Source organism: Lutra lutra, chromosome 10 (genome assembly GCF_902655055.1).
Source record: "Lutra lutra chromosome 10, mLutLut1.2, whole genome shotgun sequence".
NCBI classification, from domain to species: Eukaryota; Metazoa; Chordata; class Mammalia; order Carnivora; family Mustelidae; genus Lutra; species Lutra lutra.
The window spans coordinates 72,207,733-72,235,176 of NC_062287.1; the positions used below are offsets into that span (position 1 = coordinate 72,207,733).

The 27,444-nt window shown below is 51.9% G+C and overlaps 1 protein-coding gene across 3 annotated transcripts in view; it reads right to left on the reverse strand.

The window, feature by feature from the left end:
* Nucleotides 1-27,444, reverse strand: part of USH1C (USH1 protein network component harmonin) — a 45,790-nt gene that overhangs the window by 17,647 nt on the left and 699 nt on the right. For 2 of the 3 annotated variants that reach the window (XM_047690454.1, XM_047690452.1), the window contains exons 2-15: nucleotides 20,587-20,654; nucleotides 19,026-19,169; nucleotides 18,753-18,891; nucleotides 14,428-14,536; nucleotides 14,269-14,293; nucleotides 14,012-14,069; nucleotides 13,598-13,692; nucleotides 11,807-11,891; nucleotides 10,651-10,710; nucleotides 10,432-10,488; nucleotides 9,978-10,120; nucleotides 8,878-8,943; nucleotides 8,394-8,518; nucleotides 5,231-5,304 (exon numbers count right to left, since the gene is read on the reverse strand). In XM_047690454.1, the coding sequence (XP_047546410.1) occupies nucleotides 5,231-5,304; nucleotides 8,394-8,518; nucleotides 8,878-8,943; nucleotides 9,978-10,120; nucleotides 10,432-10,488; nucleotides 10,651-10,710; nucleotides 11,807-11,891; nucleotides 13,598-13,692; nucleotides 14,012-14,069; nucleotides 14,269-14,293; nucleotides 14,428-14,536; nucleotides 18,753-18,891; nucleotides 19,026-19,169; nucleotides 20,587-20,654 (1,248 nt within the window). Of the gene's footprint in view, nucleotides 1-124; nucleotides 278-4,130; nucleotides 4,181-5,230; nucleotides 5,305-8,393; nucleotides 8,519-8,877; nucleotides 8,944-9,977; nucleotides 10,121-10,431; nucleotides 10,489-10,650; nucleotides 10,711-11,806; nucleotides 11,892-13,597; nucleotides 13,693-14,011; nucleotides 14,070-14,268; nucleotides 14,294-14,427; nucleotides 14,537-18,752; nucleotides 18,892-19,025; nucleotides 19,170-20,586; nucleotides 20,655-27,444 lie in introns of all 3 variants that reach the window. The other variant, XM_047690455.1, reaches the window with a different exon arrangement.

A 27,444-nucleotide genomic window follows, 5' to 3' on the forward strand; every position in this document is an offset into this window, starting at 1 on the left:
GGGCCCCTTCCATCCCTGGACTCCACTTGGGGAAAACAACTCCAGCTGGTTCCCTGGGAGCTTAGTGGGGAACAACGAGACTGGCCTTTGGGACGCAAACTGGGCCTCTGAGTAGGACACATACCTCCTGGGCCAGACGGTTGATCTTCAGTTGTTTTTCCTTTTCCAGCATTTCCTCTTTCTCTTTGTAAAGTTTTTGCTCAAACTCTAGTTCCTTCTTATTCTTTCTCAACTCCTGCAGGCTGTCATACTTGGCTTTCTTCTTATCCTTTCCTTTCTGAGCAGACATGGCAGTGTTTACATGACAAGGGTTACATGGTCATGTCGATGCTTGCACAGCACGGCCAACGGTGCTCAGTTCACAGACAACACCACAAAACCACCCTGTGCTGGGCCCATCCCTCAGCTCTGCCCCTCTGCCCTGGGCACTGGACCTCATGTTTAGGGCAGGCAAACTGCTGTGACCCACTGTGGGGTGGGAGACACAGGCCCTGTGCCAGCCAGAAGAACTGGCTTGCTTGTTCACTAGCTAGCTGTGTGACTATGGCTAAGTTCTTTAACCTCTCTGGGCCCGATTCACCTCATCTCCAATACAGAAGAAATACCTGTCCCACAGGCTTGCCATCAGAGCCAATAAAATAACATCTACAAAGGAGCTTTAGAAACATGAGAGCATGATATAAATAAAATACATTGTATTTATGTCCTAGTATCTGGGCACATGCCTTTTCCATCATCCGGAGAGAAATGTGTCTCGTGGTTAGGCAACAGAGATGCATCCTGGGAGAGTCTATGGAAAATCTGGGAGAGCTGGCAAGACTCATTTGCAGAGATCCTCTGTCCTAAGCTTCAAGAGGTGGGAGCCAGCCTCAGACCTGGGAGCCCAGAGCCGGGGACAACAGATTTTGCTCTGATGCCTAAGCTGCAGACCACTTAATCCTGTAGAGGCCTCTGAACTAGGCCCCTGAACTGAGGATTAGCCAGAAACTACAGGACTGGGAAAGAAGGGTGGGGAAGAGGACGCCCTAACTGCTTTATACTGATTGTAGGGTTCAAGAGGATTTGGGGTAGGAGATGTAAAGCAAACAGACTCCTTATTTTTCCTGCTGGAATGGGACCCATAAAACCTGCTTTCCTGGCTGCTTCTCCCATGGGGTTGCAAGGAAGCCAAGGGGTAAGGAAGGAAGAAAATTAACGTTTACTTATGGATTTATGTTGATTATCTCATATGTAGGGATTACCCCCACTCTCTTGATGAGGGAGCCAGGGCCCAGAGAGGTGAAGCCCCTTGACCAGTATCAAACATCTAGTCAGTGGTGGTGCCAGAACCTGCACCGGAGTCTTCTAGATCCTACAGTTTCTCCTGTGCCCACGTGAGCTGGCAGCCCCTGGGGGCACGGCCGGAGGGAGCACCAGCCCCATCACACACAGCACAGAGGACAGAGTTCGCACTCAGGAGAGGGGACAGCAGAGACTGTCAGCATTCTGGGGTATTTCTGTGGGGAGGAAGAAATCTGCCTGTTCATGGAGCTCACCCCCATGCCTAACAAGCCTTCCTGGGGTCTTCTCTCAGAATTCCTCAATCATCCCAGCATCGAAGGCCTGGAACGAGGAACTGAGTTTCTCAGCACTGGCCATAAAACTTTGTCCACAGCTGGAGAGGCTTGGGGGTGTAGTTATGGATCTCTGACTGAGTCATCCTGCTTCCCCTCCTAAAGACAACCCCCAATTCCATGCACAGGTAATATGCCTTGGAGGTGGTTCTCCGTCTTGGGGATAGAGGTCCACCCCCAGAGAAGTCTATGAACTGCTTGAGAAAATGATTCTCATTGTTTCAGAGTCCTGCCTGGTTCCTTGCCTAACATGTTCAATAGACTCTTGGCTCAGGTGATAGATGAACCTTGCCATCCTATCATAGATTGGATAATAATTCCCCCAAGAGGAGTCAAGAACATTCTGCCTAATGGCAGCTGCTAGAATAAGGGCATGACTTCCCACAGGGACCACCATGATAGGAATGGCCATTCTGTTGATTAAACAAAACAAAACAAAATAAAACACCCCCCCCAGCCCCCCCCCAAAAGCTATCAGTACCAAGATTTTAGAGCCACGGCTCCTGGATGGGGCAGGCAGATGTGACAGTTTCTGACCCATTTCCAAGAAAGCAGCACCTGTTTCCTAATGCAGGAGGTTAAACTGTCCCATAGCATTTTCTACTGACCTCATACCAGCGCCCAGTATGCAGGTTACTCAGTGGCGTGGGAATCCACTTCCCCTGCGGGACAGTGGGCTCCTGCAAGTAGGGCTGGTTTGCATGATTTACTCAGGAGTCCTAGTGAAAGGCTTAGAACTGGGTCCTTCAGGCACTGACGCAGAATTGGCCTGGGGACCTTGAACGCCAGAGGGACTTACTGCCAGGTTAGGAATAAGACATAGGATCTTTATCTTCTCAGATCAGGGCAACTTTGTGCATTGACGATCTTGGCTGTAGATAGCCACGCGTATCATCTGGGGACTTGGTGTTCTAGCTGCTGGGACACAAGGCGTGTCACGGGATCTTGAGAAAGTGACAAAGGATTTTCAGAGCCAGCACGAGGGATGTGATTCTGTTGTCCTTTTAGCTGTCAGTTAAATTCATGGCAAATAATCCTTCTGGAAGGCAGATGGGGGGGGTGTGGAAGTACTCTGGCTTCTACCTGGAAGCAAGCTTTCTCACTTTTAGAAATGAAATGAAAACAAAAATACCAGCTGTTCAGTTATACTGAACTAATGAAGAGAGGAAAATGGGTCTCCTCTACTAATAGCAATTTCCAAGTGACATGATTTCCTGCGGGAGGTGTGTGTGTATGTGGAGGAAATGTCCATTCTCTTACATTTGGCTGGTTATTTGTACCTGGAAAGGATTTTATCTATCCATCTCCTTTTAATTATTTTTTCCAGTAAAATCCTGTCTGTGTGCATGTATATGTGTGCGCGCGCATGCACCGTCTTCTCTAGGTGAGTTCTAGTAGAGAGAGTGCACAGAGAAGAATTAGAAATCCAACCCAATGAGACATCCTAAGCCTAAGAGTCAGGCTGTAGGATGAAAAAGATGGTCTTCTGAGACTGGGTCCTTCCTGAGACCACGGCAATGTGGAAAGGAATGCCCCGTGGTACTCTGTCCTGAGTTGATTCAATGTCATATGGGTCATGATTTGTGCTCCTAGGTAAAGATGTCAACTTCTGTCAGGAATAATATTGCCATCTATTATTTCAACAGCATTGTGTTGGAGGAAGGGGGGAGAAGTTTCCTGAACATCAGGTATTCCCATTTTACAGGCAGGGAGAAGCTACATATCATCAAGGTCACCCAGCTGTCCCCACACTGATTTCCAGGGAAAACGACATGCCTTGAGAAAGACCGGGTCGAGTGCTAATGCCTAAATGAGTTCACCCAGATTTATGCTGATGCCTGACTTCCAAATGCCAAGTCATCTCAAATATCCAATCTACAGACATTAACAGCAGTAGTTTCATAATCAAATGTCAAAGTGATTTAGAGAGAAAAAGGACGAGAGTTTTATGGGGCCTGGAGATGCGGTAATAAGATTTAGAGAGAAAATTCAAGGCCCAGGGACCAGAAAAATGCATTATTCTGGCACATGTGGATGCTTCCAGGATTGGTGTGGCTCGTCTCAACGACGCAGCGGCTCCCTGCCTGGCAGCCAATAACCTGGTAACCTGTGCTGTGTATACCCAACCTGATCTGCCACTGTCTGCCTGGGGCTTCTGGTCTTGGCCTCTGTTTCTCATTGGCAGAGGAACAAAAAGTAGAAGCTTCCTGCTGTGGCCCTACCCCTGCCCTGTGCCTCCTGGGGTTGATGCTGACCCAGGCGGTGCCAGATGGCACTTGGGTGGGTCTCACCCCCCAAATCTCCCCCCCACCCCCACAATGCTTCTGTGACACCCCTTGGCATTTGATGTCAGCCTTATGGGGACGCATGGACAGGTCAGCCCTCCAAGTGAACGGTCAGGCTCACACAGGTTAGAGTTCACAGGAAAAACAAAAAAACAAAAAACAAGGCTTGGAAAGGCCAAACCCCACAGCAAACCCAGTGGCAAATGGCACAGCACCCAGCCTCACGTCCTACCTTGCGGATGGTCGGGAATTTGCCATCGTAACGATAAAACCACCCAAAGGCTACGAGAACACAGAGAACAAAGAGATGAGCCGCGGTTCTGCTTGGCTAGGTCATCCCTGGGCAGCAGCCCAGGGTCGGAATCTCAGGCAGACCCAACAGCAGCAGAACCGCTCCTGGCGCTGACTTACCCGGCCTCACCTGGGTCACCAAGCAGGCCCCACGCTGGCCCGAGACAGGCCCTGATTCCCTAGGGCCCCACCAACCTGCTTCTCCCCGGGACACTGGCTTCAGAAGTCAGTGCCAGAAAACCAGAGATAGCCCTTGTGGGGGGACGAGCTTGCCCAAATCACAGCTGCAGTGTGCGAACACAGAGCCTTGCTGAAAGAGAACGGGGCCGCTCCTGATGGCTCGTCCCTCCCGCCAAGGAATGGCTTGAGACAAAGGCGAGCCTGGGGCTCTGCCTAGAACTTCTGTCACACGGAACACTGCCTTGTCTCATGGTGCAGCCCACGTGCTCCACCCATCGATGCTGAGAGAGAAGACAAAGACCGGGGCCACCTCTGGGAAAGGCAGCTCAGGCGGCAGTGGGCCGATCCACCCCCAGAAAAGCCAGATCACCAGGGCACCAGCCGCTTGCTCTCCCAGGCAACAGCAGGATAGGGAAACACCTTGAACCTCAAGCTCCCTGGGCCAGCAGTGATCCCCTAAATAATTACCCACCCTGACCAGCTAGAGTTCTAGAACAGGATCTGGAAAGCCTTCTGCTGGATCAAGCTTTAACCCCTTACTTGCTGGATCTTGGGGATATCTAGGGATTCCTGAGGGAGAGGCCAGAGCAGCAAAGGAAGGACCTGGGCTTGGGCAGTACTTAAATATCTGAACCCCTCTTTCTGTTGTTCTGGTGTGCACCAGTGGACGTTCCAGCCCAGTCACCAGTCCTGTCCTCGGGTCTTGCATGCCGTTCTTGGACTAAGCCGGCCTTGAGGAGCTTTGCACCCACCCGTGGTCCCCACCAGCAACTTAGGGCTGGGTGTCTGTAGGGCTAGCAGGAGGCAGCGGGCAGGGCAAGCAGAGCAGCAAGGCCAGGGAGCGAAGCGGGGGTGGCAAACCTGCTCTCCCTGCTCCTCTGTGCCTCCATCCGGGTCTTCTGCTGGCTCAAGCTTGGGCTCCACTCCCTGATCAGCTACCCGGGAAGAGAGGAGGAAGCTGGTGAACCGAGAAGGGCTTGGGAGACCAAGAGGCCGGAGGTGGTTCCCAGGAGCCTGATGACTTATGACACCCTCCTCTCCAGAAACAATGAGGTGAGGGGCAGAAACGGGGCTCAGAGGCCCAGACCAAACTGCTTTGCTCTGGGATGGTGCATGGAGTATTTTCAACCTCAGTAGCTTTAGTTTTCCTGTCTGCAAAATGGGGTAACGACAGGGGCCTCTGATCTGACAGCCAAGTGAGAAACCTTTTGCAGAGCATTCCGCTGACATTTGGGAAGTGAGGGACGGAGGATGGGAATATCTGAGTATTAAACACGTTTGGTGCCAAGGGCTTACAATGGAAGAACAGGTCCTCCTGGCTGCTTCTCACCATCTTGGGAACTCTGCGTCCCCGAGGATGTCAGAGCTATGTGGGCAGGGATGGAGATCCAGAGTAGGTAAGGAAATGCCAAAGAGTAAGCGGGGGGTGTGTGTGTGTGGTTATTAAGACATGAATTTTGACATCACGTGGAGAATAGCAGATCATCCATTCCAGGGGTTCCCAACCTGGACTTTGGCCTCCCTAGGACTGTGGAAGGGAGTATATGAGTCTGCTGTGAGCTGCTTATTAATATTTCAAATCTTAATTAGAAGAACTTGCCCATTCATCTACGAAAAGGCTCTAAGTTAAGTTCCTTTGCTTTTGGCCCAGTTTATATTTACTCAACAGTGGAACATTGATGCTTTCTTATGAACAAGAATGACTACTTAATAAAATAATAGGAAAACAAATGATTCATTAATGGTGTGATAGGAAAAACCTGAACTTCTAAACCATGGGGCCTGTTGGGGGTGGAGGCTAATGGTTGGGGTCCTGGATGGAGAGAAAAGCCTAGTAATAATCTTACTTAAACCTCTTTATCTCCCAAGGGTGCTTCCAACTCTGGGATCCTTAATAATCCCCCTTTCTCTTGCTGGGGCTAAAGAAAGCTCTTCTGGGGGTCTCTCGACAATCTGTCCCGGCTCAGCAGAATGTTGGGACTCTGCTGGGTCAGATATGGGGAGGCAGGCCATGCTCCTGGGACAGGTGTTGGCGAGAGGAGCAGCCGGTCCCACTGACATAATTAGGATGAGCACTTTCCTTTTCCAGGCAAGAGATGCTCCTCACTCTTTCCTGTCTGTTCAAAAATGTATGGTCCACCCCTCTCAGGCACAGACTCCCAAGTCAGGTATAACCTATTGGCTAACAGGGCCTCAAGGCTGAAGAGTGGCCCAGGAGGAGGCAGCGGAGGCCTGGTCTCTGCTGGCCCAGGGTAACAGGGACAGTTCTGGCCTCCCAGGGATGGGGAGAGAAGCAGGAGCTAAGCTGGCTTGGAGGCCTTCCTGCATTTCCTGACATTCCCAAATGAGATGGAATTGCTGGTGTATATAAAGTTGGATGGAAGCAGCAGCTGCCCTGCACAGGCAGGCAGGCTCGGGACATCAATCCCATGCTTTGTGCATTCCCTTAGAAGACATTTATACCTTCAAGCAAAGGGAATTCTTGCTCCTTTTATTCAAGAAGATTGATTTGGCTTAAGAGCACTAAATAAATAAATAGCTAGAGAAAGGGTTTTTATTTTTTATAGTTCCTGAGAGGGTGTGTTTGCTCCGAAGCCAAGACCCAATTTCTAGAAAGGTACTAAATTGACTGGGATTACTTTCACAAGAAGCAATTAAAATCAATTTCTCTCCTTCTGAAGCTCCTGTTTCACTCATAAGAGCAAATTAGCTCCCTGACTAAAACAGATTATTCACCAGGAATTTAGCTCTGGCCACATCCTCGACTAATACCGACTAATACCAACTGTCGTGGGGGGAGGTTGATAAGAGCTTGCTTTGTTCTTCGGAGAGGAGCGGGAGATGACACCCTGCCCTACAGCCAGGAAGGAATGTGCTAGCAGATGTCTGCCCTGCACCAAGGAGGGGTGAAATGGAACCATCCAGATGCCCTGCCCAACCTCTTTGTTGACTGTGTTGGCAAAATGATGTCTCTCTAGAGCTCAGGTAGGCTCCAAAGTTGGGGCCAGAGTTGTCCAGACCCCATCACAAGATCCTGAATGGTTGCGATACAGCAGAGATGAGGAATCTTGGTTCTTAGGTATAGGTTCACCCCATCTCTAGAGGTTCCCAGGTCAGCTGAGCATAATCAGCTGCAGTAGAACTGGCCCTTTGTCACGTAAAGTGAGAGTAAGGCTCAGTATGGAATCCTGGACTCAGTGGAGGCTATGGCCCCCAAGCTACCTTGCCTGGCTTCCTACCGCCAGCCCACTGGAGCAGCATGGAGCGTGAGCCCCCACTTTGCCCTGGAGGTGTGAGCTGCCCTGTGAAGAGACATCCCGGCAGCTGGGGTTGATAGGTGGACCAGGGAGCAGGTGGTGGAGGCCCGCCCTGAAATTGGAGGTAAGAACCCAGGACCAATGAAGAAAGGAGGTGCGAAGGGTGGAGGGAGATGAGCCCCAGGATGGCCACAGTGTAGGCCTAAGATTGGTCTCAGTCCTCTCCCCAGCTCCATCCTTGAAGGGGGGTGACCCTAGTGCATACACGGGGATGCAGGTGGCAGGGGCACCTAATTTAGGTAAGCTCTCCCCACAGTTACCCATCAGCCTTAGAACCCCAGTGTCCTCTCCAAATTGAGCGCTTCCCCTCTTTCTGGCTGCTGTTGCACCCACCTCTGACTCACAACCAGGTAGGACGTCAACATGTCCCCCAGCAAACCGAGATGATGATCCCATGAGCTGCTCGCTTTTGCCACAGCTCTCCCCTCCCTGGTCAGCAGCCCCAGGGCATGGGGAGACTTCCACCTGCCTGAGTCTCTGTCGTGGGGGAGAGCCTGGTCCCCGGGGACAATGGGGCAGAGAGATTCCTCCCACCCCAGGGCCCTGGCACACGGCTGCCCCTCCATGAAGAAAATGCAGCCCAGGGAGCCATGGGCTCCTCACCTGGGGAGGCGGTGGTGAATGGAGGAAGATCTGCATCTCTGTCTAGAGACTCCCCAAACCCCCGGCCCCAGAAGGAAGCCCCTCCCCCAGCACGTGATACGTACACTTAGGCTTGCGAAGGGGTACTGGGTGCACTTCGGCAGTGATGGTTTTAGGTGAGAGCAGCTGTTCCTTTGAACCCCAGTCTTCTTCCCACTGCTTCTTGAACTTTTCCTCATCTTCTATAATCCTGAAATAAGATCCCCATGCCTGTGACTGGGGTCAGGACTTTCACAGGCTCCCCGTCTGCCTATCGGGAAACCCTACACAGCCTGGGGAGAGGCTGTGCGGCTCCAGCTGCGGTGAAGAAAACACTGGCCCTGGTTCTTGTATTCTACAGCGAGTGGGAACGCCAGCCTGGGGATTATAGGACCGTGTTCTGGTTACCCCAAATTGACAGGCTTTCCTAAATCTATGGAATGGCTACAAATAAAGGAGGATCCACCATGGGACAAGAGGGCCAGGCAAACTAGGCCTGGAGGTGGCCTCTGGCCAGCCACAATCCTGACACAGACAGGTGTGTGCAGACACGTGGATCCGAGCACTCACTGTTCCATCTCCTTCCGGTATCTTTCATTCTCCTCTGCTGCCTTCTGGGCAATTTCCTTTTTCCTTCTGAAACACAAGTTCACAATGGCATGTTGGAGCCCATGCGAGAGACGTTCACTCTTCTTGTAGCTAATTCCTGATTTGAGAAAGGTTTAAAATTTTTCTTCCAGGCTCCCTTCCAAGGATGCCTGGACCAGATTTGGATGCCGGGGGAGCAGGTCCAAGAAAATCTGGGCCCTGGGCTCCGGTGTGGTTTTGTCTGGCACTGCTGAGCTGAGACTCTGTGCTGCCAGGGATGGGAGGCTGATCGTAGGAGGCCACACTCCGTGTCTACCTGCGAACACTCAGATAAAGTGACTGAGGACAGGCAGGGCCTGGCTGGAGCGAGGTTGTCCAGGAGGAGGGCCCCAGACCCCATATAGTCAGGGCTGCTGGTCAAGGCCAGGCCAACGGGTAGAGGTATTTCCAGAACTGGTTCTCTAGGCTAATTCTGTGATGGGGAAGAGGTGATGATCCTGTCCACCTTCCTTTCCCAAATTCTCTTAACACTCCTAGGATGTATCTGGATTTGGATTTTGACAGTGGGTCTTGGTGTGTGTGTGTGTGAATTGCTCACCACATTTATTATCTCAGTCTATCATCTCAACCAACTCCGGGAAGAGTGGGCCTTCTTACCACAGACAGCCGTGAATCCCACCCAGCTTGGCCATATGTGACTTGGTTCACAAGTGGCTTAACCTCTCTGAGTTATAAGACTGCTCTGTCTCCTTACCTGTGAAATGGGTTAATACCACGTATCTTCCAGAGCTACTGTGGGAATTAAGTAAAACATAAATACTGGCCCTGATACAATGCCAGCCCCACAACTGATACTCCACAAATGTTAGCTACTGCTAGTAGTATCCTCATTTTCCATACTCCTGGGTTTTGGAAGTCAGAGGCTCTCCTCAGCTACAAGAGAAGAGCCTGGTGGTCTGGAGACAAGGGATGGATGCACCGATCACCCCTGAGCCCATGCGATGAAGGCAGGATGAAGGTGGCCTGGGACACATCAGATGGGGGGTGGGTAGGGGAGGCCTGGCTGGCCACACTCCACTCACTGTCGCTCCATCTCCTGCTGCTCCTGGAGGATCTTGTTGGACTCCATCGCCAGCCGCTTCTGCATGAGAAGCTCCTGCCGCTGCAGCTCGCGCTGCCGGGCCTCCTCCAGCCGCTCCCGGTCTGTCAGGAACAGCTCCCGGCCCTGGGGGAGTGAAGAGAGGCCCCCCGCTCAGTCTCCCAGGGAACCTGGGCATCCACTGCCACAGCCCCAGGGACCAGGATGCAGGTTGTCTTCTTATCACCATGGCCCCCGTGTTAGTCACTGTGGCTCCTGGTTGTCTCTGAGCAAGCTTCTCCTGGCTGGGCAGAGATCTCTCCCTCCACTCTGTCAGAGCTTCAGGAAGGGAGACCTCTGGCTTTTTCCAGGAGGGTGTGGCCGAGATCAGGGGTCTGAATGGCTGGGGCTGGAGGTCAGGGGTTAGGGGCCCCCTTACCAGGGCATTCTGGACTTACGGCTCCAGCTACTATGGAGATGGTCAGGCTGCGGCTACTCTTCAGCACGTTCACGGCCTGGTGGGGGGACAAGAGGACAGCTGGCTGAAGCCCAACAGACTAGAGCAGTCGAGGCCTCCAGGGAGCACAGATGGTCTCAGACCCCATGGTAGGGCGAGGGAGAAGAGAAGTGAACGGCAGACATGATAATGGCCAGCGACCCAAGACCCCACATCTCACCTCCTTGTGGTCCAAGTTGGAGAAGTCGATGCCATTGACTTCGACAATCTGGTCCCCTGTCTGGTGGAGAAATGGAGAGGGATCAGTGTGTTTGCACTACCTGTAAACCCACTCATCCACGGGAAGGGCTTCCCCTCGTGTCCAGGGTCAGATGTTGAGCCTTCAAGTGGCTGCACCTCAATTCTTCCTGATGAACACAGCAGTTAGAAAGCTCCCAGGACACCTCCACTTCATATCTCTTTTATTAACTGTCAAATATTATGCCCTTAGAAATTCATTCCTTTGGCTTAATTTATGACATTCACTTTAAACACTCAGTTTGTAGACATAGGATCCTTTGGGTTTCTCATATAGCAGAGGCTATACAAATAACAATTTGTATAATAGCTAACATTTGTCAGTCCCTTACTACATGCCAGGCAGTCTGAAGCATATGTATTAATTCATTTAATCCAATGACTCTAGAAGGAAGGATATTTCCCTAGAGGAAACTGAAGCACAGAAACAGGAGTAACTTGTCCAAAGTAGAGAGAAAGGGTTCTGGCTCTGGCACCAGACCACCTAGGTTTGAATCCCAGCCCTATCACACTAGGTACATGATCATGGAAAAAGCACACACTTTCTGCAGGTCTCTGTTTCTCCATCTGTAAAATGAAGATAATGACAGTACCTAATGCTCAGAGTTCTTATAAATTTTATTTTTTAAAAAGATTTTATTTACTTATTTATTTTGGGGCAGAGAGAGAATGAGTCAGGGGGAGAGGCAGAAACAGACTCCCCGCTGAGCAGCAAGGAACCCAGGACCCCAGGATTCTGACCTGAGCCAAAAGCAGATGCTTAACTGACTGAGCCACCCAGGTGCCCCAAGAGTTCTTATAAATTTGTATAAATTTTAAAGGCCTTAGGACAATGTCCTACCTATTAAACACTCAGCGAATGTCAATTATTATTACTACATTTCCAAGCTTAGGACCAAAGGCTCTCAGAGCTGGAGAAGACTGTAGAAAGGTCGAATGTGAGCCTTCCCATGGGGGTGGGTAGGAATCATCGGCCAGTGGCTGCTGAGAGAGGGCTGTGTGGGAAGGCCTGTGTCTCTGTTGCTCTGCGATCATCGTCTGACCCGTCCCCCCACTGGGGCCATGCCAGGGTCGCTCACCTCCAACCCCACCTCGGCAGACAGGGAGCCAGGCTTCACATTGCTGATAAAGATGCCAGGTTTCTGGACAGGCCCACTGGAAATGCTGCGGGAGAGACGGGAAATGCAGATGAGGCTCTGCTCATCCCTGCAGCATTGTTCATTCCCAGTGTCCTGTCCCCTCTTCCCGCATGTCCAGTGCTCTGACCGCTCAGGACCCAGGTCACTCATGAGGCTCAGTTACCCATGGTACTCTGTTGTTTACCTGTCCGGCCTCATTTTCCTGAAGCAACAGCCACAAAAAACTATTTGTCATTCCCCGCTACGCAATCCCTCACCCAATATATGGCACATGCTGTTTCTTTTCTTTCTAGAACTTTCTTAGTCATTCCTTAAGACTCAAATGCTATCTTTTCTACAAGGTTCTCACCAAACTCCTTACTCTATCCCAAGCCTCAGCTAGTTCCTCCCTCCTCAGTACTCCCAAGATACCCCCACCAAGGATGGCATTTGTACATAATTTCCCCTCCCACATCTGTGGCAGACATCACTAATCAATCACAGCACTCTTTCCCACTAAACTTAGATACAGCCTTAGAGTTCTTCTCAAAGCACAGTGGACTCTTGAGCAACCTGGGTTAGGACTACATCAGTCCATTTATATGTGGATTTCTTAGAGTACAGTGCTGTAAAAGCATTTTCTTTTCCTTACGATTTTCTTAACAGTCTCTTTTCCCTAGCTTCCTTTACTGTAAGAATATAGTATATAACATGTAAAACACAAAGTACGTGTTAAGCAACTGTTTAGGTATCAGTAAGGCTTCCCCGTCAACAGTAGGCCATTAGTAGGTAAATTTGGGGGGAGTCAAAAGTTATGTCTGGATTTTGGATGGTGCCGGAGGTCAGCACCCCTGATCCCTGTGTTATTCAAGGGTCAAATGTCATACTCCAGGCAGCCACCACCAGTTGATTAGAAAGAGCCCGGGACGGGAGACCTATGTGCCTGTCTCTGACGCAGAACACAGCTCCATCAGATCCTTGCCACTCTGTGCTGTAACTCTCCAGTGGCTGGTCTCCATGTTCACTATGTTCTACAATATAATCTCTTAATCTCTTAGGAAGGAGGGACTTTTTTTTTTAAATCACTTATCTTGGCAAAAAAGTGTTGAATAAAAGTGAATGAATGGAAATAATACAAAAACCTCACATAATGATTGCTAATGTTTGGCGGTTGCTTACCACCTACTAGGCACTGAGCTGTTACTTTAATTCTGTCATCTCAACCCTCCTCACAACAACTGGTTTTGTGGGTATTCTTATCCCCAATTTACAGAGGCTCAAACTAGGCTCAGAGTGGCTAAGTGACTAGCCCTAGGTTCTAGAGCTCCTAGGTGGCAGAGTGGGGGCTGGAACTTGGATCTGTAACTGTAGCACCTGTGTGCTTAGTAAGAACACCCCACGTGGCCTGAGGCCTGTTTGTAATTCCCTGGATGCCACTTAAGGAAGCCCACAAGGTAATAAATGACACAGAAACTGTAACAGAGATGACAGGCTAGACAGGTTTCCTTTGCAGTGACTTGAGGGCCCACAAAAGGAACATGGCTCTGCCTTTGGGCCTCAGTTTTGTCATCTGTACAATGGGCCTGTTAGAGCTGTCCCTCTGGACATATAGGGCTGCTGTGAACCTCAGGGAAGAAAACAGGCACCGAAAGTGGCATCTCCTCAGAAGCAGTGGTAAGAAAAGGGAGAGGTGTTAGGGGTCTCCTGGGGTCTCCTGGCCATATTGAGCCTCAGGGCATGCCAGCCACCCACCTGCAGCCAAGGCCCCGGGATCCTACTAGGCTGATGAAGACCTTCTTCTCCTTGTTTTCCTGACTGCCGGGGAAGGCCAGGCTACTTCGCCCACCCTGGAGGAAGGACGGGATAAGGGTCACTGGGCCTCCACATCTGTGCAAGTGGCCTCCTGATTTCATAAAGCCCTTTAGAGCAAGCACTGCTGTCTTCCCCGCTCCATGAGACTGCTCACCATTATGTCCCTGGGGGGTATCTCTGTCCCAGCTGGGCCTGGCTAAGGGCCCACCACCCGCAGGGACATTCTGGATGCCCTGAGGGCCTGTGGGAAGCCCCTGGATGCCCATCTCTGGGGCAAGCCCTCCCTGTGGGACTGGCTGCTCCTCCTTGAAGACAACCCCATCCAGGCCACATCACAGGTGTCCTGGCCCTTACCCCCGATTCCGACACAAACTGATCCACGTACTGCCATTTGAGGGGTTCATCTGGGGAGCTGGGGGCAGGGAAAGAAGAAGAGCGTTATTAGAGGTGTCGGAGGAGCTAAGCTCCAAATCCAGATCTGCCAGTTGGGAGCCGCCAGCTACCGCTGGCCCAAGAGCAGTGCCAGCCTGGCCGACGCCAGACCCTGCGGCCAGTGCCAGACCCCTGAGCCCGCAGGGAAGGGTCTGTCTGCAGAGGCGGGTCCTGCTCACCTCTTCACAGGAATCAGGCCGATGTCTGTGGGAGAAAGGCAGGGGGGTTAAGACGGTTCCTCTGCCCTCCCTTCCTCCCCCAGGAGCTGGGGACCCCGCTGCCGACCCTACCCTAGCCCATGCCTCCATCAGCGCCCCATGCCCTCTGGCCTCACTCACGTCTCACTTTGATGGACACGGTCTTCTTGGTGCGGATGAGGTTGATGACCTCCTCATGGGTGCAGGAGGAGATGGAGTAGCCATTGATCCGTACAATCTCATCCCCTACCTTGGCCACAGACAGAGGGAATGAGCACCGGGTTGAGGGGGCATCTGGCAGCAAGACAGGCTTGCCTCCAGAGGCTCTAGGCCTGCTCCCCCGGAAAAGGGACGATGACCATGCCTTCCCTCAGAAGAAATCTTGGCATGCTCCCTAGTACCTTGTTACAACCAACCTACTCGCCATCAGCCTGAGGGGGGTCCCATGGTAGCGACATGTCCAAGCAGTCTTTCTGGCCCATGTGGCAGATGGGAGATCCAACGTGGGAGGTGAGAGCCACAGAGGGTGGGTAACAGAGCTGAGACTAGAACTTGGGATTCTGTCCCCTGAGTCCAGTGCCCCCTTTGCCCCACTGGGTCACCATCAGGCTCTGGATCCCATGCAAAGGGAAACCCTTCACCTAGATTCAAGCAGATCCTCCTTGGCCTTTGTCCCACCCTACCCCAAGGAGAAGGCTCTCCCGACCTTGTTAATCACTGAAACACCATAACTGAGTCAGGATGGGGAACTTCCATGATTCCTGACTCAAGTTCACATCACTGACACACGCACGACTTCTTCCCACTCTATGGATGCTCAGGGAACATTGCAAGTCTGACAGGCCTGACCTCTGAATTCCCATGCTGGGAGTAAGAAAGAAGGCTGAATAAACACAAGGCTTTGGCATCAGATAACCTGGATTCAAACCCCTGCTTCTAGCTGATTCTCTTCTAGCAATTCTTCTTTAAAAAAATTTTTATTACTCAAAAATATCTTCATTTTTATTTAGCTTTCTGACTCTGTGCTTGTGCCTTCAACACTTTCACCACGATCTTCTGCTCTTCAATAAGGAAAGCACGCTTGATCCTGTCACAAACACACTTAGCACATGTGGAACCACCATCGGCCCTGCTGGCGTGTTTTTACATTTTAGACAACCTCCTAAGAACAGCAGGTGTCAGGGCACCTGGGTGGTGCGGTTAGCAAGGGTTCAGGCCAACCTCGTTTTGCTCGAGGCTGTACTATAGAAAAGCCCACGATATGCCAATGCTGGCGCATTCAGAATGCCTAAGGATGCTGTGCCCAGAAGAGGAAAAAGGACCTTGGGCAAGTCCCTTGAACTTTCTGGGCCTCAATTCTTCTCATCTGTAAACTGAGGAAAGGTTCTGGTTGCTGCAAGAATTAAGTAAGCGTGTCTGTGTTAAGCCGGCCAGCCCCTGGCATAGAGTCAGGAATCAAACGGTCACTACTGTTATCAGTTGTCCAGCCGGAGCCCTAAATACTCCCGCTCTCTTCGCAGGACTTCAGGCTTCATTAGATTGGGAGAGACAGGGGCTCGTGGGCCTGCAGGGTCAGCCTGGACACAGATCTGTGGTGAGCATATCACCTGCTGGACACTGCTGGGGGCCCCTCCAAGTACCTTGGCTCTGGGGATCAGTCCTGAAGCTCCTCACTTCATAACCACGGGGCTAGAAGAACCCTCAGACATCAGCTGAAGCTGAGGCCCAGGGAGGTGATGTTTTGTGTAAGGTCACACGGCCATTAGCTGCAAAATAGGGATGGGCTCTTGGGTGTCCCTCTTCTCCGGCCTGAGATCAGCCCAAGCCAGCTGGCGGCTTCACTCACACCACATGTGCTGTCCCTTTGGGATCTGTTGGTACATGTGGGGGACACAGCTTGACTCTGTGGGGTCTGGGAGCTGGGCGGGCACACAGCCTGTGAGGGGTCTGGCTAGGCCAATCCCCACAGTCTACAACTTCCCCACAGTGTAACCTTCTCAGTACTCCTCAATATAACCTACTCAATACCACCTGAATGCTTCCCTTGCACACCTCAACACAGACCCCAATCTTCTCAGGGACCTGATGACAGTGGCAAGGAACTCGAAAAAGTTCCCTTGAAACTTTTTCGAAAAGAGGGAGGGGGGGCTCGCTAAAGAACTCTCTAGGTTTCTGGGGACACCTCCTGTGAGGAGAGCAGCTGGGCTACCTCCTCAAATCTACTTTTTTTTTTTTTTAGATTTTATTTATTTATTTGAGACAGAAAGAGCACAGAGGGAGGGGAGAGGGAGTAGCAGAATCCCCGCTGAGCCGAGAGGCTGACTTAGGACTCCATCCCAGGACCCCGAGATCATGACCTGAGCTGAAGGCAGACACTTAACCAACTGAGCCACCCAGGCGCCCCTTACACCTATTTTTTTTTGAATAGCAACTCTGTTTCTGTTAATCAAATGAGGAAACTGAGGCTCAGAGAACTCAAGTGGTTTGCTCGAGGTCACCTGGTTAGTAATCAGAATTGCTGGGATCTGAAGTCAGGTCTTCCCTACTGACAACAAGCGTGTCTCTTGGGCATTTGGAAGCAGAGAGGAAGGGCACCTGGCCAAGCCTGGCTGTAGATCCCAGCATCCTGTCCTCTCTGGATTCTTGCCACCTGTCACAGGTGACCTCAAGTCCCATAGGAAAAGCAGAGATTACTCTGTGCATTTTATGGCTGGGGCAACCCAGGAACACAGAATCGTTCTCTAGCCCTGGATGATAGAGAACATTATGCTGAGCAGACGGCCTACCTTCAGACAGGACACACCTGAGGTGGACCGAACAGGTCAAATCAGCAGACCTTCAGTCCAGCCAGGATGTGTTTGAACATGTCTCTCCCCTGCCTTCCAGAATCTTCTCTTGTCTTCAGATCTCAGGCACGAGATCTTCCCAGAAACATGAACCCCAGACAGGTGAATGGAGGTGGACATTTCCCCCAAGCTCCTCTGTGTGAGGTTTCCTGTCTTGTTCCTAAAGGGAACCTGTTGGGGACCCCAGTGAGAATGATTCCCACACAGCCCCTGGCTCAGGCTACACTATCAGCTTTCCTCTCGCTCTCGCTCCAGCAGGGAGTCCTGCAAAAGGCCCTTTGTGCAAAGGCCACAATGAAATGACGATCTGAGGGACAGGGGCACAAAGGACAGATGAGCCCGTCAGCCCAAGAAAGAGAAGATAATTTATAAGCCTGAGAAACAGGTGGGACGGCAAAAATGCCCTGATGTCCCTAGTCATGGAGGCATCATTGAGAAACGCTTGTCCTAGCAGGAGAGCTCGCCCTGGAAAAACAAGAGGGCCTCAGGCGATGCCAAGAGAGGAGCTCATTATGTCTTTTCTCTGGCTGTGTTTCTGGGCTGGAAAATGTGCCCCACAGGAGAGGGGTAATGAAGTGGCTGAAATTTCAGCTGCTACTGGCGAGCCGTGAGACAGGGATTTAGAACAAAGCGATGTCTGTCAGCTCCCACTTCCCACCTCCCCCTCCATGGGGTCTGAACCAGGCTTCAAGCCCCCTGAAGCCCCTCTCTTGGCAGCCTGATAACAAACATGCTGGCAGCTCTGGGAGGGGCTGGGAGGGCTTCTTCTATCTGGACATACAAGAACACAGCTCTGGGCTCCAGCAGGAGCGAGATCTGGAGGTTGGCCCATCTCTGCTCAGACATGGAGGTGTGGGACCTGAAGGGAGAGGCACCTAGGGTGCTCAAGAAAGATCCCTGGGCTTGGCAGTCAGGAGACTTGGGTTCAGATCCTGACTCTACCACTTATTGGCTCCAGCTCTAGTCAAGTCTCTGAGGCTCTATTAACTCCCTAAGATGGAGACGATATAGTGAGAACCGGTAGTGAGCATGTCGCCCGGCACAGTATAGGTGTTTATTTAATTTCCCTCTCTGCTTACTTAACAAACACATAGCACTGTATACTGGGCACTTCTGTAAGTACTTTATAGTATGAATTCACTTATTCTTCATGATAACCTGATGAGGTAGGGAGTGTTATCATTACCCCCATTTTACAGATGAGGAAACTGAGGCATGGGGTTTAGTCATTTCGTCACAGTCCCATAGCTCATGAACAGCAAAGCCAGGAAAGTCTGACTCTGGGGATCTAAGTTCTCAAGCACCACACTACACTGGGAATTCTTTTTCCCTTCCAGTTAAAGGCTACCTGTCCAAAGCTCCAGGTGCCAGGATGTAACTACACTCCTCCTTTGGGAAGTAGGGGAGGGGATGTTAAATGCAGCAGCCAGGCTCCCAGGGTGACTGAAGAAGATAGGCAATTGCCTGCAGACTGATGTCTATGGGCCTGAGGAAAATCTGTCAGGATGTGCCAGCCTCTTCCTCCCCCAAAGTCCCAGAAAGGCAAGGTGACCACGTTCTGTGGGGAGACAGGAAGCCTGAGGCCCTGACCCCCCATTCCACTGGATTCTGCTCGCTCACCTGGAGCCCGACACTGTCTGCCTGACCGCCTTTGATGAGGTGGGAGATGAAGAGCCCGCAGCCGAACTCGAGGCCCCCACGAACGCTGAGGCCGAGGCCTTCGGGGTGCAGACGGTCCAGGCGCACCTCCTTCAACTTCCTGCCGCAGGAGAAGTCAGTGAGGGCCCAGTGCCAGCCTGACTGCCGCCACTGACCCACTCATGAGTGAGTGACCCCGTTCAACCCAGGTGACCTTTCCCACCCCTTCCTCCAGCCTGGCAGCGCCCTCTGTACCTGGAGCGCCGGGGTGTCAGCTGGTCGTACTCCACCTGGTGTTTCAGAGGGATTAGGGGCCTGATGGCGTCAAACAGTGGCAGGCGGCTAGGTTCATTGATGACCAGCTTCAGGTCCCCCACGAGCACGGCCACATCCATGGTTCTGCAGAGACACCGGGAACACCTGGAGCTCCACCCATGGCCATGGCCTCTGACACCCAAGGGTTTCCAGAGGCAGCAGTCCCAGGCTGGGTCCCCACCCACTGGGTCCAGGCCCTGGAAATGGAAAGAATGCTCCTGAAAAGCCCAGAGGCCCTAACTCTGGGCCAGGTGCTTCATAAGAGCCTCATTGTTTCCCAATAAATGTCACAGGGAAACTAGTGAGGTAGGGATTGTTAACCCATTCCTACAGAACCAGGATTCAAACTCAGCTATGCCTACTTCTGAAGCCCAGGATCTCTCCAGCCAGGAAACTTCATAGGAGATGCTGATGACCCCACTTCTGCTCCACAGCTAAGCTCTGTCAAGTCTGCCCTCATAGTATCTCTCATATGACTCCTCCTCGCCCCGTTCAGACCCTCAGCATCTCTGGCCTGCCCTTCTCCAGCTGCCATCAACCTGGTCATGTTCGTCTCATATTTTCTAAGTGTAAGTCACTCTCCTTCTCAAAACCCTTCAATGGCTCTCCATGGCCTGGAGGCCACCACCCTTTCTCCTCAGCAGGCTCAGGGCATCCATGACCTGTCTCTACAGAGCTGCTCCGGGCCCGTGGCTGGTCCTGTGTGCCTTGAGTTCTGCTCCCCCAGATTACCTGTCATTTCCCATTTGCCCCCTGTGCTTTCGTGTCTCTGCACTTGTACTCATAACTGATCCCTCCACCTGGAATGTCCTCTGATATTTCCACCAGTTGACACCCTTCTTAGCCTTCAAAACCTAGCTCACGCCGTCTTGGTCCACCCCCCCCCCCCATGATTAGAAGCAAGACTCCTTTCTTCCCATCTGGCTTTTACTTCACCTTAGCAGTTATCTTCCTGCAACTCCCATTAGAGTTCTTTGTGTTTATAGAGTCTGTATACTCCCCCCACTAGGCCACGAGTTACTGTAAGAAAGAACATAGATCTTATTCATTTCCAGATTCCGCATGGTGCCCAGCAAGTGGAAGGAGCTTAGAATGTGTGCTGAATGAATAAAGAAGCAGGTGAATGACAACAGACACAACAGACGTGTGGCTGGGGCCCTCTGGCATTTATGGTTCCATCTCAGCAATCATATTCTATTGAACCTCTCTTGACAGCCTCCCCCATTGGATTACGAGCAACCTGAGGGCAGCGGCCAGGCTGACTTGTTCCCTGGTGTACCCTCAGCTCCAAGCAAAGAGCCACCTGCTGAGTATTGGAGTGAATATTTGCTGAGGCAAGTGAAGGATGTGTCCGTTCGATTCCCAGGAGCATGGAGCATCCATCCGCCTCCCTCCCAGAGCTTCCCTGAATGGGAAGGGGAGGTTTCCCTCTCTCAGAACAACCGAGCCCTCTATAGACAGGTTCCCAGGGGGTCCACAGGAGCAGGACCCCCCCACTTACTGGTGATACATCCGTAGCACGTCATAAAGATAGTCCTTCTCCGCATCATTTTCAATCAGGAAATCCACCTAGAAAACCCAAGGGCAGAGTTCTAGTCCTAGGCCCAGCATGCCCACAGCAGACCCCAGGGAGAGGGAGGCCACTGCCACTCCCCAGCATCCTAGGGCTGGGGCTACAAGAGGAGGGCTGGCCCTCTGACCCCATCAGCCACATGCAGATCACCCCGATGGGGCCACGAGAGTGACTCCACACATCTGGATGAGGCCAGGCTGACCCTCATCCCTCGGGGCACACACCTTCATATGCACACAGCTGCCCCTCCCTATGGCAGTGACGCACCCCCATGACAGCAGTGTCCCTGCTCACCCTCGTGGCCATGTCTCCAGGATCTAGAGTGGACATGCCAGGGTCAGCAACCCCGTCTGGAAGAAGCCCACTGTCTTACCTGATGGTGGCTATAGTGCCGGATAACTGCCTTTAGAAAGGATTTGGTCCATTCACTTAGATAGCACATGCCACCCACCAGAAGTCCCCGACCGTCTCCCGTGCCTCCAGTGTTAGGGGCCAATCCACCCTGGCCTGGCCTGGTCTAGGCTGCCTTGGCCCCGACTTCTGTCCACTAGTTAGCCTCCTGGCCACTCCTTCACCTCTCCAGGCCCCTTCAGTCCCCCGCTCCCCCCCCCCCCAGGGGGAGAGTCAAGTTACATCATTTCACGTTTGCTGACGTCAATGGCTAGGACTCAAAGGTCGGGGTCAGGAGCTGTTTCATTAGCACCTCGATCCCAGGGGAACTGGTGGGCCAAAGCCCCAAATTCCACCCCCTGGGGCGGTACAGTGTGAATCTCTACATGCTGTAGTCTTGGCTCTCTCTTTAACCCACGTCTGAGAAAGAGGGTGAGAAGGGCCTGAGGCTGGGAGGGGGGTGAGGAGGCCCTGAGCAGCACACAGTCAGGAAAGACTCTCCAAGACAGGGCTCGGACTCCCCTTAAATGAAGGCAGCGTTCAGCTGTGACAAGACATGGTGGTCTTGCCCAAGTCTGTGACCCATTCTTCTGGGACCACTGGAACAGAGCTAAGAGGGACAGAACCAGGAAGATGTGGCAGACGTGTGCGGAGGAGTGCCAGGAAGGTGGTGAGCCAGGACTGAGCCAAGAGGATAGAAGGAAGGCTCTGGACTAGAGCAACTGGAGTGTGTTCCTCATCGGGCAGGCACCAGTGGGCACTGTGCGCCTCTGCACGGCACGGTGCGGTCGAAGACCTACTGTGTGCTGGGTGCTTTACCCTGAACGCACGTATCAGGAGAATGGCACAAAGTGCCCTAGAGCAGGGGGTTCCTGAAGCCAATTCTCGGACTACTCCTTGTTCGCTTGTTCAGGCCATCCTCTTACTTACTGACTGCCAGCTGTGTCTGAGGAACTTGATGTGAATTCTCTTTAACCTTCTAACCACCCTCTGATGTGCATGGATATCATCACCACACCAGACTGATGAGGAAAGACCGGCCTGAGGAAGCAGCAGAGCCGAGACTCCAACTCATGCCCACAGGCTCCAAAACCTCTGCCTTTTTTCTAACCACCACAGGGTATCCACTTACCAGATACAACTTTTTGTATGCATTTGTCTAATACACGTTTATTGAGCAACTACTGTGTGCAAGACACTATGTCTTCTTTTTCTAATTAGATTTTAAAAGCTTTTCCTTTTCGGGGCCCCTGGGTGGCTCAGTTGGTTTAAGCATCTGCCTTTGGCTCAGGTTACAATCCTGGGATCCTGGGATGGAGCCCCCAGTCATTCTGCACCCCACCCCCACCACCCCCGTTTGTGCATGCACGCACTCTCTTTTCTCTCTCGCACAATCTCTCAGTAAATAAATAAAATCTTTAAAAAAAAAAAGTCTTTCCTTTTCTTGAATCTCTCCTGATATGGGCGCAGAAACCCTAAAGGAGCCCACCACCTACAAAGACTTTATCGATAATCTCCATCCCTCCTTCCCCACCCACCTTGTGTCTGGTCCCCTCTGTCCTAAGGCAGCCTTCTCTGGTTGATGCTTGATGGGCCCGTCTGCTCTCAGTCTGTATGGTGGGGGGAGTGGGGGTTCAGGCCCCTTGTTTGGGGCACTTGAGGCAAATGCTGGGTTTAGCCTTGGGCCCTTTCCAGCCTCATGTCCCAGCATTCCTCCATATGGACTGGCCCTTCAGGACAGCTGCACGGGTTGGGGGGAGAGCAAACCACATTCAGCTCCTGCAAATACAACTCCACATGTGCACCCAGGGATCGAGAAAGACAGCAAGAGCAAATTAAATAATGTTGTTCCTATCGAGGAACATCTGCCCTCCTCAGGCTGTTCCGGGGATTAAATACGTGAATATATACGAAGTACCTCTCCAGTGCCCAGGGCTCCAAGATTTCAAGGGCTCGGAAATGTGGGCTGCATCTCTTCCTTTGTGCCCCCAGACCCACTCTGCAGCCTTCTCCGTGCTGCCCTGTATCCTAGGAGGCTCTGCATGGGCCCCCTGCCCTCTGACACCCAGCCAGTGGTGAGAGAGCCTGAGGAGAAAGGAAATGGGGCTCTGACTCCCCAGCTGGCTCTCTGCTGGATCACCTTACATGCAGGTCTGAGCTTTTCTCTGCAGCCAAGGTTCTCCCCTGTTCTGCCCTCCCCCGCTTCAGGAGAACCTGGCCTCCTGCTGTGACCCCCAGGCCCTGTTCTACACCCTATTGGCTCCTGTGGCTCTTAGTGGTGGTGGTGGGTGGGGGGCGGCCAGCATCATTTCCTCTCTGTGAGCTCTTCCTTCACCTTCCAGACACCTCAAACATCAGCTCCCCTTGGTCTAGCTTTCCCTCATGCTCCCCCACAACGCCTGTCCTGTCATTCTCCGTGCCCGTGACACCACTTTGTTCCCACCTCTGCTGTGGCACGCGCCAAGCTGTGTTGTACATTCTCTCTTTACTCTACTGTCTCCCCACTCATCTGGTGTGGTCCAGACCCAGGCCTGGGAGGAGGGAGCAGGGGGAGGCCAACAAGCCCCTTCCCCACCTGGGTCTGCACTTCTCTGTGCCTCATTTTCCTCATCTGTAAAATGGGGCTAAAAGTACCTGTTTCTTAGGAATTCATCCTTCTCTGAGGGATTAACCATTGTTTTTCTTTTTTTTTTTATCATTCATTGAATTAATAATCATTAAATGCTTGGCACAGTGCCTGGCAAATTAAGTTCTCAGTGTTTGTTTAGTTTTATTTAACTAAATGAGTGAGTGAGAATGCTGAGTGTATTCTCAGTAGCTGGCAGAACGGGGCCCCTCCATAAATGCTGGTGGGATGAATGGATCCAGCCACACTTCCTCCCAGGCCTTCAAAGCATGATCCCGAGTAGTACTGGGTATATTTGATTCTTGTTTTATTATTCTTCGTCTTTTCAAGACGCTTGTGTCCCGCTAGCTAGTTCGTGGCATTTGACCCAGTGCTTAGCACAGCTGAGCATACCTGCCTCTCCTACCTCACTTGCTGCTCCTTCTCCTCCTTCTCTCCTCTAAAGGTTGGGCTGTTCTGGCTCTGTCCTAGACCTTCTCTTCATCAGCACTGCATCCCTAAGTGACCTCATCAGTCTTGGGACTGAACTACCATTTACTCCTCAAGGACTCACTGAGGCTCCAGCATCGACCTCTCCCTACCATCTTCAGGCTCCCACAGCTACTGGCTTCTTAGTCACCTATCTACTTAATGGCTGAACAGGCATCTCAAACTTAAAACATTCAAGATGGAGCTCTGCCGCTTCCCCTCCTGTCCCCACCAATCTGCTCCTCCCCAAATGTAGACTCCCTCTTGATGCCTCTCTCTCCATACCCAAAGCCACCCATCAGCAGAGCCCGTCAGATCTACCTTTTCTTGTGTTCCTGGTCTGACCGCTACTCATGCTAGTCCTAGTCTCCACCCCTGGCCTGGGCTGCTGCAGCAGCCTCCTATCTGCGGTCCCCCTTCTGCCCTTCTGCTCTGGGTCCCCTCAGTCTGCTCTACCAGCACCTGGAACAATCCCTTTTAAATGTAAAGCCGTCAGGTCACTCCCCTGCTGGTTCCCATCACTCTGAGAACCCAAAGTCCTGACCAAGGCCTTCAAGGCCCCGACCCCACTCTCGTCCAACGTCCATTACTCTTCAATCCGTATTTCCTCTCAGAAACACCATCCTATCTGCTGTTCCTAAAGCAGGGCCTTTGTACTCATTGTTCCCTCTTCTTGGAATGTTCTTCCCTATATATCTGCATGGCTCCTTCCCTTACTTCTTTCTGAATGTGTGTTCAAATATCACCTCCTCGGAGAGACCTTCCTGACTACCATGTGGTTTCTCTCTATCCTCTCACCCCCCCGTCTTTTTTTTTTCCATAACATTTGTCACTACTTGGCATTCTATGATACTTGTATCGGCTTACTTGTTAACTGTCTGTCTCCTCCACTAAGGAGCTAGGGACTTTGTTTTATTATTCAATGGTTACAGTACTGTTGGGCATGTAATAGCAGCCCAGTCAATGTCTATTACACGCATGCACACATGATCACAAAACTGGAAGGCAGGGGCTCTTTCTGACCTCCCTACATATCCCCTCTTCCCCACCCAGGTGCCTGGCCTTGGGCAGGGTACACTACAGATATCCATAAATGCATGCTTGCTGACCAGGCAATAAAAACTCCTTTGAGCAAATGAGTAACCAAGTTCCTGCAACGGGCGGGTGCAGTGAGCCGAGGGGGAGAGCCTTCTTTTGAAAATCTGGTTCTTCAGGGAAAAGGCTGAATCTTTGATGCTCCCCTCCCTGCTCCTTGGTATTCTGGCCCAAGGCTGCTGCTGGGAAGAGCAGGCCAGTGTTGCCGATGTCCTTGAAAAACTGCATAAGCCCAGAGGAACAGAGTCTACTCACCAGCCTGGAGCCTCCTGGCTCCTCCCCCAGGATACTCTGCAGGTATCTGCAGGTGACTGTGGACCAGATGGTTACTATGTGTCCAGAGCAGCCAATCCTTGAATTCCTATTTAGTCCTAATGGTAAAGTGAGGTAAGCACTCTGAACCTCATCTCACAGCTGAGAAAAGGAGAGCTCAGAGAGATTCAATGACTTGCCCAAGGTCTCACTGGCAGTGAGTGGCCGAGCTGAGATTTGACCCCAGTTCTACCTATAACTAACAGGTAATAGACAACAACAACGGACATTTGTTGAAAACTCACTAAATGCCAGGGTCTATTTAAACTCCCCACACGCATGTAGCTTTCATCCAACACTCACAAGAACCTTACTAGCTAAATATTACTGTTATCCTCATTTAACAAATTAAAGAACTGAGGCTCAGAGAGGTGAATAACTTGCTCAAGGCCACATAGCATGTTCCATGACAATATGCCACTTGTCATGCCATCTCCAACAACTAAAGATTTAGGTTACAAACCATTCCCCACGGGTAAATGTGCTCCACAACACTAAGCAAGGGACAGCTAGGAAGCAACAGACAGGAGCTGTAAATTTCACCCAGTAGAGCTGTGCGCCCCCATCTGTATCCTCTACAGCTTTGTCTTCTCTCCCGCATTGCTGGATGATCTCCACCCTGGGAGGGCAAGGCTGCTGCTGTCTGGGAAGCAGCAGGGCACAAAGTCCAATCTGGGGCCCCAGCCTGGTGTCTGCCCCGCCTGCACACACAGGGGCATTAATAGGTAATGACTCTTGTGACGAGGAAGAGCAGGGTAGTGGAAACACAGAGGCCTGAGGCCCGTTGGAGCCTGCAGGGCCTGGAGAAGAGAAACAGAGGCTAACTCCAGGGCGCAGTCAGACACCAGGAACCCCAGAGGTAATTCTCGAAAAAGAGGCAAAGACTGGTACCTATAGGAAAAAGGCCAAAGAGGACTGGATGTTACTTTCTGCCCAGGGGCAGGAAACTGAAATTCAAACCTGAGTCTTGGGGGTGGGGACGGGAGGTAGTGTTCCTTCAAAGTGGGTTGCCTGAAATTTACACTCACCAAATGTCCTCAGCAGCTGAAATTTCTCTCCTCCCATCCCCGTGCAACAGGACACACTGCTAGACAGTCTTATACTTCCCTTGATATTCACCAGCCCCCAATCTCCTGCTGAACTTCCAGCTATCTCTTACTCTTAGAATACCCAAGTCCTCTTTTTTAGGAGGCCTCTGCTGTTATGAGTTTCCCCCTTTCTACCCTACCAAACCTTGACCCCAACACTCAGCACCCAGTCATGGGTCATTGTTAGTGTGAGGTCTGCTGCCCACCTGCCCAGCCAGCAATTTGAGGGCACAGACAGGTCTGGCACAGAGTGGGCATTCAGAATACATTTATTAAATGAATGATTGGCCCCTGGCCCTTAGCTCTGGTGCCCCCACATTGGCTGGCTACTCTGGCTCCCCTGGGCCTCTCTGTGGTGAGAGAAGGGCTAAGCACCCTGACCTTGCCTACCTGAGCTCTACCCGCTCAGGCCTCAGAAGAGGTTCGGTTTGGTCTAAAGACACTGCCCCTGTGGGCAATGTGAGGGTGTCAGGATGCACAGTCACCTGTCCCTGAGGCAGGGCCTGTGGGTAGCTCTGGACACCCCTGGCTTCATCCTTGGGCTCTGAAGCATCCTGAGTCCTGGTGGGGAGGTCCACTGAGTCACCTCCAATGGTCCTCTCTGGCCTCAGGGCCTCAGCAGCTCCTGCACAGCTCTGGAAACAGTTCTGGAAATGCCCTGGGTGAAATCCTGTAGCTTTCAGGGAGGACATCTGAGAATCCTGGACCATCCTTGACGTGCCTTTTTGGGACGCACAAGGGGAGATGTGGCACTGCCTGAAGGATCTGGCTGACTTTCCTTACGTACTTCCTCCCTTCCTCCCTCTG